This window comes from Anolis carolinensis, chromosome 1 (genome assembly GCF_035594765.1).
Source record: "Anolis carolinensis isolate JA03-04 chromosome 1, rAnoCar3.1.pri, whole genome shotgun sequence".
Lineage (NCBI taxonomy): Eukaryota > Metazoa > Chordata > Lepidosauria > Squamata > Dactyloidae > Anolis > Anolis carolinensis.
Window position 1 is genome coordinate 291,226,854 of NC_085841.1, and position 14,742 is coordinate 291,241,595.

The window sequence follows — 14,742 nt, forward strand, 5'->3', positions numbered from 1 at the left end:
GTCATTAGTTGCTTGCCTTGGCACTCGCTGTATTTCTAGCTATTACAGTAGAGTCTCACTTATCCAACATTCTGGATTATCCAACGCAGTTTTGTAGTCAATGTTTTCAATACATCGTGATATTTTGGTGCTAAATTCGTAAATACAGTAATTACTACATAGCATTACTGCGTATTGAACTACTTTTTCTGTCAAATTTGTTGTATAATATGATGTTTTGGTGCTTAATTTGTAAAATCATAACCTAATTTGATGTTTAATACGCTTTTCCTTAATCTCTCCTTATTATCCAACATATTCGCTTATCCAACATTCTGCCGGCCCGTTTAGCTTGGATAAGTGAGGCTCTACTGTAACAGAATTGTGTCATATTTGCACTGACCTCTTTAAAGAGAGCTGAGTTAAGCATTGCTTAATAGGTGACTGCTGGAGAAGGCTTGGAATTTTTGAAAAATCTGTTTATTTGCAAATGTTTGAGCTGAATAGACATTACAGTATCGAAACAAGCACATGAGCATGAGGTGCTATACCCAAAACAATATTGGTTCCTCGAAATCCTGAACCAGCTCTCCAGCAACATTCATAAAACTGTTTGTGCACACAAGTTATAAACCCCCAAGCAAATACGTGCAGTCCAGATAAAGCATCTCAGCCAGTTTGCAGCTATTTCTCATCTTCTATGTCCAGGCCATAGGAGAAGTAGAGGAAGGATCACTTTGTATAATAGAAAAAGCAAGAAGGAAGGAACTTGATGTAGAATTTCTGTATAAGGAAATCACAAAAAACACACGGGCTAGAAACAGAGAGGTAAGAAGAGAACACCATTATAGCTACTGTGGGCCAAATAATTGTGACAATTATAAGGGAGCCTTTGGGTTGCATTTAGAAGCTGCAACCCAGTGCATGGTTATATAGGAGGTGAAGAAATAGGTTAGATCTATGTTTGTTTGTTTATTTATTTATGGCTCTTTTATCCCACCTTTCTCAACCCCGGAGAGGATTCAAGGCAGCTGCACAACATAGGCAATGCCTTCAAAAACATAGTACAATAAAAATAACTGCACCATTAAAACAATTAAAGCATTTGAATCCATACAACAAGTTAAAATCATGTGATCCATAGGGGTAGTCCGGGGCCGTTGCATAAGTCAATTACATATCTTTCGTATCTAATTATTGCACTAGATTCCCGAAAGCTTGGTCAAAGAGCCACATCTTCACTTTTTTTGCGGAAGATCAGGAAGGAGAGAGCTGATCTAATCTCTCTGTGGAGGGAGTTCCATAGCCGAGGAGCCACCACCGAGAAGGCTCTGTCTCTCGTCTCCGCCAGTCACGCCTGCGAAGAAGGCGGAGCCAAGAGCAGTGTCCCTCCAGATGGTCTTAAATTCTGAGATGGTTCATAGAGAGAGATATGTTTGGACAAGTAAGCTGGGCCAGAACTGTTTAGGGCTTTATAGGCTAAAGCCAGCACTTTGAATTGTACTCTGTAGCAGACTGGCAGCCAGTGGAGCTGGCACAACAGGGTGGTTATATGCGCCCTGTACTCCCAGAAATCCCTGCCGGTTTACTAGCTGTTAGGATTTCTGGGAGTTGAAGGCCAAAAATCTGGGACCCACAAGTTGAGAACCGCTGTTTTAAGCTATCTCCCTTCTCAATTTCAAACTATATAGAAATGTAAACAGATTTTAAGGAATATAATGATTTGGTCAGATTTAAACAGTAATGCCATTGGGGTAGTATCACTTATTTACTCGGATTATATTGTCACCCTGGAAAAATGATTTACATACCACAACTAGTATAGTTTGCTTATTGCATTTACTCTTGTTTGTCCTTTACTTCTGCCTGTTATCCCGATGCTCAAGGATCCATTTTGTTGGATTTATTTCTACACTTAGCATCTTCCTTATCCAATCATCTCTCTGCACTCCATCAATAAACTCTTTCAGGGAAAGCTTTCCTGGAAGAATAGAGAAAATTAACATGTTAGGGATTTAGTAAAAGGTTAAACCTTTTATGGATGTGTTCATCGGAGTGTATACCTCAGAGAAGGTTGGTAAGATTGCTTTAGAGCAGGAGTGTCAGACACTAGCCATGGTGTCTTTCAAGAAAATTAGGTTATAATCCAGCAACCCCATACCAATAATAACACTTTTGTGTTTCAGTTTAGGACCATAAGGAAACTGCTTGAAGACTGCAAAATTAAAAACAAACATTGACTGCTATTTATTGTCAGACTTTGGAGATGATAAACATTTTCCATCCATCAATATTTTCCTCAGTGCTGACCTTTCGATGGGAAATAGAACAGAAATCAGTTTCTATAAACAAACTGCAAAACAAACATTAATATCAAAATTAAACCAGTTTTTCATATACTCCTGACCCTTATGTTCCTCCTAATGACAGTTGCAAATTTTTTTAGCAACAGTGAGGAACTCAAAAGTTTCCTTTCAAAAATTGTATTAAGACAAGTTGCATTGTCTACATAGCTAAGATAATGTAGCTAGGTGTTTTCATGGAAGCTTAATATTCTGCTCCATGCAATGGGCTATGTTTTCCAAGATAAATAATGTAGACTGGGATTCAGAACATCTTTATAAGATAAAGCCCCACTGAATATAGAGGGCTTTCTTCTGAACAAACATGTAAGGTTTAGCTGTCATTTTCCAGGCTTGCATGAATGGAAGCAGGCATCCATGAACATCCACAGAACTCATTGCTTTGTGCCTAGCAGTATAAAAACAATCATGGACCTTTTAGGAAGCAGGGTTGTACCCACTAATGCCCTTCAGCCAGTGCAAAATTTCTACTCTTTGTAGGGGGAAAATGGGCAGGAGCTGCATGTTTAGAATGAAAAGTTGCAAGTGGTAACACAAACTACTTCAACAAGTAGTTGTATAAGCTCTTTCGCAAGCCATTGTATAACACATAGTTTGGGAACATAGGAAGTAGCCCTTCTTTGAATCCAATTACTGAAAAGAGTGATTGGCTGTGACTTTCTGGCATTTCCAGTAAAAAACCTTTATTAGACTTGCTAGGGAATGTTGATGGCAAAGGTGTAATCTGTGACCTTCATCATACAAAATATATATTTAAAATTGAGCTATTTTCACTTGTGTTTGTGATGGTGTTGCCAGTTTTGCTAGACATGAATGGGCAGTGTATGGTCCTCAGAAAGCAAGTGACACCCCAGGGCCTCCACAACTCTTCCAGACTCCCTTAATCACCCTTTTTCTGCCCTCTTCCCAAAAGGTAAATTACGGTTCTTCTGGAAGCCTTCAAGAGTGAGAATTTATCTTTTAATGTAGGTTGGAAATGTACCTCGAATTGCTTAACATCAAAAGGTTAGGTAAAGTTGTTCCCCTGACATTAAGTCTAGTTATGTCTGACTCTGGGGATTGGTGCTCATCTCCATTTTTAAGCTGAAGAGCCAGCATTGTCCATAGACACCTCCAAGGTCATGTGGCCAACATGACTGCATAAAGCACCGTTACCTTCCCGCCAGAGCGGTACCTACTGATCTACCCACATTTGCATGTTTTTGAACTGCTAGGCTGGCAGAAACTGGGGCTAACAGTGGGAACTCACCCCAGATTTGAACTGCCAACCTTCTGGTCAATAAGTTCAGCAGCTCAGTGGTTTAATCTGCTGCACCACCAGGGCATATTAAACATCAAAACACCCCCAAAACAGAAAGGCAAATTAATTGTATCTTTTTCAATCTGCCGACAATCTACATGTAAAAGCCAATTCTGCTTTAATTAAGGTGTATAGTTTAGACTACAGATGGTTGGGAGAGAAACAACCTTGACCCTTGATAATTATGGCAGTGAGACTGAAATTAAAACTGAGCATGACATTTCCCTCCCCCTTCCCCCAGCAAGGTTTATGTAGTATACCTACGCAAACTACACTGATAAACAAAGATGCAAATAAACTTTTGAAAAGCGGAAAATATAAAGACTATATTTACCATCATTGTTTTCATCCATTAGCAGAAATATCTTGTCACATACTTCTTCTGGGGATGACAACCGAGTATCTGTGTTTCTTGTCCATCCTTGTTTGACATTATAGACACTCTGAAAATATATATATATATAATTTAGGCACTATGTGTACAAACTATAGAAAGTACACGTCTTTGCTCCAAGGAGTTTAGTCTAGATGCCACACAGTTGTTTGTTTTTCATCCGGCTATTCATCTAATCTAACAGCTTTTTTTCCAATTAATATTAGGGGCATGTGAATACACTTAACCAGTCTCATGGTTAAGTGTATTCATATGTCCCTAATATTAATTGGGGGGAAAAACCAGTCTCATAGGAGCCCCTGGTGGTGTAGTGGACTAAAGCTTCATGACTTGAAGGTTGGGTTGCTGACCTGAAAGCTACCAGGTTCGAATCCCACCCGGGGAAAGCGTGGATGAGCTCCCTCTATCAGCTCCAGCTCCATGCAGGGACATGAGAGAAGCCTCCCACAAGGATGGTAAAAACATCAAAACATCCAGGCGTCCCCTGGGCAACATCCTTGCAGACGGCCAATTCTCTCACTCCAGAAGCGACATAAGTTGCTCCTGACACGGGGGAAAAAAAAAAAACAGTCTCATAGAATCATAGAATCATAGAATAGTAGAGTTGGAAGAGACCACATGGCCATCTAGTCCAACCCCCTGCTAAGAAGCAGGAAATCGCATTCAAAGCACCCCCGACAGATGGCCATCCAGCCTCTGCTTAAAAGCCTCCAAGGAAGGAGCCTCCACCACGGCCCCGGGGAGAGAGTTCCACTGTCGAACAGCTCTCACAGTGAGGAAGTTCTTCCTGATGTTCCGGTGGAATCTCCTTTCCTGTAGTTTGAAGCCATTGTTCCGTGTCCTAGTCTGCAGGGCAGCAGAAAACAAGCTTGCTCCCTCTTCCCTATGACTTCCCTTCACGTATTTGTACATGGCTATCATGTCTCATAACTTGGTGTGCCATAAGATACTACTTTGACTCTCCTGTTCAATAACAACAGTCAAACATTATCTTAAATTTAAAACATTAAACACAAAAGTTCTTACCTTCAGCATTTTCTGTAGTTCATGCTTGTCAAGAAAGCCATTTCCATCTGTATCATACACTTTAAATAACCATTTCAGTTTGTGCTCAAGTTTGCCTCTTAGCACTAGGTTTAAAACTGCTACATATTCCAAAAAGTCTATCTTATTATCCTAAAATGTTAAAAGAGAAACAATTACAAAACTTTTATTAGGAAGTGTACACAAATATAAATAGTCAAAAAGAGAAGAAGAAGCACTACATGGCATGTATGGCATGTATGGCATGTCTGGGAAATCAGACGCCATAGTGACCTATTCAACACTCTTTAAACTACAACTCACCCCATTTCTGTCAAAGGATTTAAATGCACTTTCAGCATATTCAGATGCCTCACTCTGGCTGGTGATGCCAAAAAACTGCTTGAATTCATGCAGATAGAGACCACCACTGGGACATTCGACAACAAACTTCTTGTACAAATCCTGTAATTCTGCCACTTCAATTCCTTTCATGTTACAAGTATGGTATTGTCCCATTTTGTAAGATGTGCATACCTGTAAGAGGTTTCCAAATGTTTTATATTCCTCTCTGAGAACATAAGTGACATCTGTTGATGTTCTTCAGCAAAGAGCTTTAAACCAGAACAATGGGTTGCTCTTCTAATCCAAACATAATGCCTTTCTTTCTCATAGTGTTTCATTGTATGTTACATAATACTTCAAGGATATTTTATCTTTGAAAAACAGGTTACATAAGGTATTCTTTCTGAATTTTAATAATGGTTTAGTTGTAGTTGGTGGATCTGTGCTGAGGGTGTGATGAATCTAATTAGTTTGATTTTTTTTAAAAATAGACAGGATGCTGAACCCTAACCCCCAAACAGGTTCAGCATCTTGGATTTGTCCACCAGTATACTATTTCTGAAGTAATTTTACCATCCCAATGACATAGGCACCAGGTGCCAAAATAATTATGTACAGCCAAATCAGATACACTTCTTCCTAGACTGTCAACCAGACCACAGACACATCTTCCTATACAAATGTTGAACTAGGCAGCAATTTGACCACACTGGCATCCTACTTCTGTAAATGGGATAGATCTATCTGACTATATCACTTTGCCTTTTTGTAATATAGGATTCCTGCCCAAATTTATTGGGATTAGAGATATAGGTCCCATATAAAAGTAGAAGAACTATTATTTTTTTAAAAAACAATGGTTTGTTTTTTTCCTGAGAGAACATCTGTCTAGGTCCTCCAGACTGACTTATGGCAGAAGTTGATCATAGAACCACATAGGAGGACCGAGAGATTGCTAGAGAGTTATTCCCTTTAGGAATTTCTAGCTCCTCCAGCATGACTCTATCATGAACTTCCATTGGAGCTTGGCCATAGAATCTCACTGAAGAACCTAGAGATTCCTAGAGAAAACATTTTAATCAAATTCACAAATAATCAAAAGTCAAACCCAAAAATATGGAGAGCCAACTGTATTAAGAGTCAACAGATGCTTTATTAATATTGTCCATTATTCATCCAGAAACACACAAACATAAAAGTAAAGTGAACTTAAGAAAAATGTCCACTAGAGTGCAGTCTTTGAGAAACGACAATAAATGCATCAGACAATTTTATTGGGCCCTAACAACATGTAATGCTGAGGTATGGCCAGGCATGCTCTGAAATCACATGTCTGGACTCATACGAATTCTGAGTGCATATTCATGCTGTAAATTCTGCTTTATGGTACATTGTTGAATGAGAGAGTTCATTCTCGAGATTCTGGTGCTTCTTTCAAAGGTGTATGTGCTTGTGGACAAAGCAATATATTTGTTTCATAAGCAGCCAGTTTAAAAAGTGAACAAATTCAATCTAGATCAGGACAGTGGACAAGTTCCACTTTCCTTTATGTGTTTTCCTGCTGAAAATCTCCCCCTCTTAATATGCCTACAAATGGCATAAAACATATAGGTTTACATGGAAAGGGTCACTGTATGTTTGTTCAGTTCTGTTCTTTCCTAGATTAAAGAAATCAGGCACCCATGACCCATGACTTTTCTAAACCCTTATTGTATTTAAGTCAAAGAGCTGAAAAGTTACTTTTTCTCCATGAGGCAGAAAAGCAAATGTTACGTCCTCATTATCCTGAGCTAAAGCAAACAGAATTTGAGTTCTACCAAATTACTTTGTCACCTGGGGGAAAACATTCACATGTGCCTCTCCACTTTTCTGGCATCAGTACAATAACAATGAATAGCGAACAATGTGTTGTTCTTCTCGATGTACTATCTTATGTAGCTATATAATGTCATCAAGTCATCTGTCAGCTTACAGTGACTGCATTAATTTCATGGGGAATAAACATACAAATCTTTTCTTTAACAAGGAACATGCAGAGATGATTTGCCATCATCTTCCTCTAAATATAGCCTGCTGAACTCCTTCACCCTCAATATTGTCTATATTTTAAATTAAATTTCTGTCTGTTTATTCACCAAATTTCAAAAGTATGTTTGGGATGGTTCAACTTGAACTTCCACCCCTTTTGTGCCACAGGCAAAAACAGGGGCCCTGCAGAAATTCTCCATTACACTGGAGGTCAATTGCATGAGAAGAGGGTGGGATTGTCAACCAGATGCTCACTGTTGAAAGGGAAATAGACCTTTGTTGTTCACAGTGGCTGCTTCCCAGTGATTGGAGCTTGGGAGATTTTCTTGGTCCCTATGTAGCTAATAAACTGGAGACTATTTAGGAGTTGTGAATGTGAAACAGTTGCATAACTCTAGGTTTCACATTTATAACTGCTATACATCACGATTTTAATCACAGGGACCGTGAATGTAATATTTCAGAATGCAACATTCGATAATACTTACAAATCAATGCACTGCTGTATAGGTGCCAGTGGTTCTGGGACTGAAACAGGCATGGGGAAACTTCAGCCTTCCAGGTGTTTTGGATTTCAACCCACAAATTCTAACAGCCAGCAAACTGTCTGGGATTTCTGGGAGCTGAAGTCCAAAACACCTGGAGGGCTGAAGTTTTCTCATGCCTGATCTAAAATCAAGAGTTTTATCTTGAGTCAAGATTGATTTTTCATCTTAATAAAATGGGTAATGTACAGTGATTAGTTTGCTCTGGAAATAATCCAAGATGTGATCCTTTTGGGAGATATAGGGATAGGATACAGTAGCTTGGATCTCTCTTCTAATATCTGGAATTGACTTACTGTTCCACTAACATGCAAGCCATCAGCTGCCAGTCTTCCTAATTCAGTAGTACCACCAATGTTACAGACTTAGTGACCTCCAGTGAATACCACCATTTCTGAATATTCTTCCTTCCTTTTAGTACACTTCTATCAGTTCCCAAGAGAAAAATCGAAACTGTCAGGCTCAAAGACCATATTTTTGCAGTAATGTCTCCCCACATACACGAACACCTGCAAAAAGCATTGAGCATAACACTGGTGCAGTTTAACTGTGTTTGTGTTATAAATTCTGACTAATGTCATTTGTAGAAACTGCCTGATAAAATATGGTGGCTTTTAGTAAAACTGCCACAATCTTTTTTTATTTGGTGAGCTATTTCAATGGCACTTTTCTCACTGCTATAACACTGCTAAGCTTTGGATAATTTGTTAAAGAAAGACTTGGAAAATAAAATATGTTTGCAAGATTTTATTTTATGTTATGCATAAGCAGAAAACAATAATTACATGATTCCATTCTCATATAGAGTTTCATTAAGGAAGCAATTGGCTAATATTTAGAGATAGCTTAACAATTAAAAGTTTCATTTAACTATTACAGAACTAGATAATGTTCTTTATACACCCATAACATCTGTATCAAATGTGAGGACACAAGGGAGGCACTGAAGAAAGCAGAGGTACAACTGAGATTAGTGTAGACACACAATCTGAAGTCAGGTTGAACCAAGATCCTGAAGGGATGTTTAGGCTTCTGATCTTGGAATACATAAAAAGCAAACAAACTAGACACCATATTACTTATGTCCAATGGCTATGCATGCTAATAGTATATAATGTTTACATACAGCATGCTTTCAAAATAATTGCAGTCTAATAATATTATCATTAATATTAATATTAGAAGAACTGTCAAGACAAAATGTTGCCAAGTTGGAAAGAAGTAGCAAAGAAGTAGATATTTTCCTACCTACCACAACAAGTTGAAGGGCACTCTTTAAATGATTATTAAGTAATTTTTTAAAAGAAATAAATTTGTATTTTCTTTTTGATTTTAGAAGGCGAGCATCTGGACCAATGTCCACAAAGAAGCTATGATGACACTTCTTAGCCACTGCCTGAATATGCTTTATCATTACACAGGTTTCCTGTACAACATCTGAATCCAAAGCTTTCAGACTTGTAGTATGTCCCAACTTTGTCTAGATTGCATTCAGAGTACTTCCAGCAATCGAATACATTTTTTGTACCTTAAGAAAAAAAAGATAGTATATTAATATATCTTTCTGTAAAAAAGACAGAAAAGAAAGGAGGAGGGGAAAGAGATTAAAATATCTGTTGAACCTTCCACAAAATACATTTTGAATAAGACTTTGCTGTTCCTATTGTGTGTCTTTTCTGTTGTTGCTGTTTTTAACTTATGGCAACGCTAAGGAGAACCTCTCACACATTGTGTTTCCACGGCCGAGAAGGGAATCAAACCCTAATCTCCGGAATCATAATCTAACACTCAAACCACAACCACACTGGTTCACCCAGCCAATTAAAGACTGTCCCTTTGGTGAAGTAAATAGGTATCTGTAATAGCTACAGGCAGTCCCCAAGTTATGAACAAGATAGGTTCTGTAGGTTTGTTCTTAAGCTGAGTTTGTATGTAAGTCAGAACAGGTACATTTTGTAAGTTTAACTCCAGCCACACACACACACATATATGCATACATACATATACATACTTTGGACAGCATGGGGAAGGGTTAACATTGTATTTCTCTGGGGGTTTTTTTGTCTGTGCCCCTGTTCAGACAATTTCACCATACTGTCTGTCCTCGTGATAACTAAATTTTGAAAAATTTGTCTTGTTGTGGAAGGATTGGTAATAAAGCTTCAGTGCAGACACCATTGCCCCATGATAACTCTTTCAGGAGTGAATATTTCTCTCATCTCAGCCCTGTCGTTAACCATGAGTTGTTTGTAAGTTGAATGTTCGTAACTTGGGGACTGCCTGTATATCTATGCATACGCCCAATTTCTGTCAAGAATGGTCAAATGCAGCTGAGTTTATTTTTTAAAATAAAAATAGAGGACTGTTGAGTAGATACCAGATTAAAGATCCCACACTGTTTCTTCCAAACCACGATCACAACTACTTATTAGATGTGCCTACAAATATGAAGATTTCAGCATTATCATCCAAAGATGAAGAGGATTTTTTTTGACAGGAAAAGCTCTTTAGAGTTGTTATTTACTTTGTTGGTTTTGTCATCTCTTCTGCTGTTAATGATCATTAACAAGCATAAATTACGGCTGCAATCACTGTAACTGACTGCACCGAAGACTTTAGAGATTCTCCTCCATTATAGTATACGTGGAGATTTCAAGTGGGCTACAAGTGGCCACTAAAGTTATTTCTGCAAGTGCCACTGAGCCCCACCTACACTTGTGTTTAATGAAACCAAGCACAGGGGGTGGGGATGTGTTCTCTTATGGAAGCCCCCAGGTGCTGCAGATTTTGCATTGCTCTCAGCGTTTCAATTTCACAAATAAAACTGGGAATGGATGGCAATTACTGATATTTTTGTTGCTATTTTGCTCATTTTGAGGTTTAATATGGCCAGCACTGTAGCTCAAGTGATGACCCTCTCACTCACAGTTTATCGTAATTATCAACTCCCATCCTTCTACTATAGAGAATTTATAGCAACGTCTTTAAACTACAAGAAAGGAGATTCCACCAGAACATTAGGAAGAACTTCCTCACTGTGAGAGCTGTTCAGCAGTGGAACTCTCTGCCTCGGAGAGGCTCCTTCTTTGGAGGCTTTTAAGCAGAGGCTGGATGGCCATCTGTCGGGGGTGCTTTGAATGCTATTTTCCTGCTTCTTGGCAGGGGGTTGGACTGGGTGGCCCATGAGGTCTCTTCCAACTCTATGATTCTATGATTTGGGGAGGAGGAAAAGGGGCCATGCCTCAGAACATCCCCTGCTCTTATTCAGGTTCTGCAATTGTACTGAACTTTGAGGTTAGTGGTCTATGGGATATCATACAGAAAGCAGGAGTAATAAAAGGCAGAAAACTTACCAAGGTTTACTGCAATGCAGGCATCTTTCCCAGCTGGGCATGTCACAATCTTTTTGCATGGACCACGAGCACATTTATAACATTTCACAGCACTTCCTAAACAAAATGAAAAAGATGTTTTATTCACATCCTACGTTTCTTCTGGGACAGGATACAAAGTGGCTCACATTACGTTTGTATGCCACCTTTCTCCCAAAGTGAGAACAAGACTAGGATATTAAGTTACCTATTTGATACAAAACATTTTTTTACAAAAACAACAAGTTAAACTAAAAAAATTAAATTACAACAATTAAAAAAGAAAGACAACAATGAAAAGGTATCGAATCATGTTTGATTCCGTGGCAAGCACATGATCAGCCAGTAGAAGTTACTATATATAGTAGAGCATTTAAAGGGGCCTGATAATGATGTTAATATTGTTCTACAAAAGTTGCCTGAAACAGGTATAGCAGGTAATGAAAGTGTTTGAAGTATTTAAAGAGCTATGTATCAGGGTTTACAGGAAACATTGGCATGGATTGGTGTCATTTAGACCCTTCAGGCATACAAAAGGATTTGCGGTGCAAAAGTTTGGTAGATAAATCCAAGTTTTGTGTGTGTGTGTGGGGGGGGGGGGGTTGACTACCTCCAAAATTAAAACCCGAAGTGATTCCACATTATGATTTAAATCAACAAAATGTTTAGAAAGACTGTTATCGACAGAATTATTTCTAATTTTGCTCTTGTGTTCGATAATACAGTGTTTAACTTGCCTGCTCGTTTGGCCCTGATGCATAGCTCAGGACAGTAAATAAATAACAACATTCAGAAAACAGGAATTTGAGACCGGAAACAATCAGGGCCAGCTAGCACCTTCTGACAAAGGATCCCCCAAGCAGGAAACAGCCAGGTTTTGAAGCAGCTAGGCCATTCAATGCTAATCAAGGTGGCCAATTGCAACATTCACACTTGCCTCCAACAAACAAGAGTTCTTTCTCCCACCCTGGACATTCCACAGATTTATAAACCCACTTGCCTAGTTTCTAACATACCTGACAACCTCTGAGGATGCCTGCCATAGATGTGGGCAAAACATCAGGAGAGAATGCTTCTGAAACATGGCCATACAGCTCATAAAACTCACAGCAACCTACCCAGATAGTTTTAATGATGACTTTTTAAAACTTCCACTCGATATCTAACTTTTGTTTTATGTATTTTTATATGTATTTTGTGGAAATATGTTTTAATATGTATATTCTACTAAGTGTTTTTAAATGATTATGTGTTTTGGCAATGTTGTAACCCGCCTCAAGCCATGGGGAGAGGCGGGTAAGAAAATTTATTATTATTATTATTATTATTATTATTATTATTATTATTATTATTATGTGCAGAGGTCCACTGCAAAACCACTTGATTGAAGTTTGTTAATGAGAAAATATCTAAGATTAATCATTTGTTATTGGACCGATGCTAGATATACAAACTCCAGTATGTACACTCCATATGAAAGTCCCCTTCAGGGAACAATCCACTTAGAACATGAAGAAGGTACAACAGAATATAGGAATATCCATTTAAGAAAGATGGTCAGACTAATTTGGAAGATCTGACTAAAATAAAGCCTGCTCATATTGGTCTCACAATAGTCAACAGTGAATGTTTACTGACCCAAAAGGTACTGCTTGAAAATACGTATAACTTTTGATATAGAACAGGGCTGAAACTTCTGTTTATATTACAGACTTCCCAAAATTAGTTTTGTTATTATAGTCCTGTTCTCCCCAAAGCAGATTTTGATTGTCTGAGGAAGAGCCTACTTCACCCCCGTAGACTATCTTCTTCGGGTAGTAGGGTCAATCTACTACTTTGACATTTTAGTGAGAGTTGCAGAGAAAAACTTTACAATCCAAGTCTTCAGCAACCCAGAACATGCTCTGGTGAGCCATCCCTCAGAAATGAGATGCCCCATTCTCGTTGCTTCTCTACTTGGTCTTTTGCTAGAGCTTTGCAATGTTTTATTGGCGGACTCTAATACTTACCAGACTGGCAGAACAATACCAGAACAAAGGCAATGAACAAAGCAGAGACGAAAAGAGACTTCATCTTCTCAGACAGTGTTTCCTTATTAACCTGTAAAGTCAACAAATTTGGATTTTGAGCTGGATGTTCTGAATCAAGAAAATTGACCTCTATGAGCATGAAATTGGAACCAAGCAAAAGTTTTTGTATTCTGAAGTTTCTTATCTCTTAGCTAAGAATAAAGCTTGAAAATACTGTATGTACACAACAGTTGACAAGCTCTTAGAAGTAGTAGGAAGAAAGATTTTTGGAGTTTTAGGTTCAGAGGAATCCCAAGGGAAACTTTGATCACCCGGGTCTCACACTTTATATTTCCTGATGGTTAGGAGAATTAGACAAAATTGCACAAATGGCAAAGTTCAGATATTATTGATATAAGTTCTGGTGAACTCTATAACAGTTCTTTCTGAATCTCCTGATTTTCTCTGAAGAGCTGCACTCTGTTGCGTTATTTTTTAGACATTACGTTGTTGCAATTAGTCCCAAGTTCCATATGCCCAACTAACTCATTTTCATCCTGATAACCCACTTACTTTCTAGTTCTCTCCAAAGAAGGGGAATACAGATATAACAGAGGACACACTTCATACGTATAAAGAAAGACTTAGACAGCAATGAAGAAGAAAAAGCAAAGAAAAGGCCACTTGCCAGTGTAACTCCTTGACACTCTTGTTAGTTGAAGACCCGGTTCTACTGCAATACCTTCCTTGCTCTGTTCAAGCAGAAGATTTATATAGACAAGGAGGACAAGTTTATTGGCCAAAGGCGGATAATTACACAATCCCTTTTATTGAACTATGTAATAACAGCAATAGGAAAGCGTGTGAATCTTTTGTTTATAAAAGGTGAATGCTGACCTTGTTTAGTAAGATTGGCGGTTTTAACATTTTTATGGCTTTTATTTCAGCAAGAGCAACTATTTTTGATGTTGGTGTTATGTTCTTATATGTTTTTAGTAATTGCAATGGTTGTACTTTAAATTATGTTAATTTTGTCAGAGTATTTGCAGTGCAGCAGTATTTGGATGGAATCAGTGGAGCGCAGAACGAAGAGATACTCAGAGACGTTGGAAAACTATTTACAAAGTTTTACTGAATCAACACAAACAGATGACAGATGACAGATGAACACAGGACTCAACTCAAGGCAGACAGAACTCAACTCCTAGGCAGACAGATCTCGACAGAACTGACGCAATCAGTAAGCATGCACACTTGTGTCTGGATACTCCCTAGTTCCAGCCACACATCAAGGTTATCATAGCTTCTTGGCAATTAACTCTTTCCAGACTATAGTACACTCTGGATGATGCAATCAGTTGCAATACAAGCAAGACACAAGTTGC

General features: G+C 38.4%; 1 protein-coding gene and 1 long non-coding RNA gene across 2 annotated transcripts; both read right to left on the bottom strand.

The window, feature by feature from the left end:
- Positions 1–449: 449 nt before the first annotated feature.
- LOC103279985 (guanylyl cyclase-activating protein 2) lies at positions 450–5,743 on the bottom strand. The gene is made up of 5 exons (XM_008117405.3): positions 5,384–5,743; positions 5,063–5,212; positions 3,977–4,085; positions 1,791–1,960; positions 450–762 (listed from the first exon to the last, which is right to left on the bottom strand). The coding sequence occupies exons 1-4, from the start codon at positions 5,576–5,578 to the stop codon at positions 1,836–1,838; spliced, it is 579 nt and encodes a 192-aa protein (XP_008115612.2). The 5' UTR covers positions 5,579–5,743; the 3' UTR covers positions 450–762; positions 1,791–1,835.
- A 2,966-nt stretch (positions 5,744–8,709) lies between these two features.
- Positions 8,710–13,446, bottom strand: LOC100563877 (uncharacterized). Its single transcript, XR_507080.3, has 3 exons — positions 13,358–13,446; positions 11,331–11,426; positions 8,710–9,505 (listed from the first exon to the last, which is right to left on the bottom strand). It is a non-coding gene; the product is annotated as an uncharacterized LOC100563877 (long non-coding RNA).
- Between the last annotated feature and the right edge of the window lie 1,296 nt (positions 13,447–14,742).

Coding starts and splice junctions, on each gene's coding strand:
- LOC103279985 (XM_008117405.3), bottom strand. CDS start 5,578: ATGGGACAATACCATACTTGTAACATGAAAGGAATTGAAGTGGCAGAA. Junction 4,086..5,062: donor AACTACAGAAAATGCTGAAG/GTAAGAACTTTT, acceptor ATATATTTTCAG/AGTGTCTATAATGTCAAACA. Junction 1,961..3,976: donor AATGGATGAAAACAATGATG/GTAAATATAGTC, acceptor CTATTCTTCCAG/GAAAGCTTTCCCTGAAAGAG.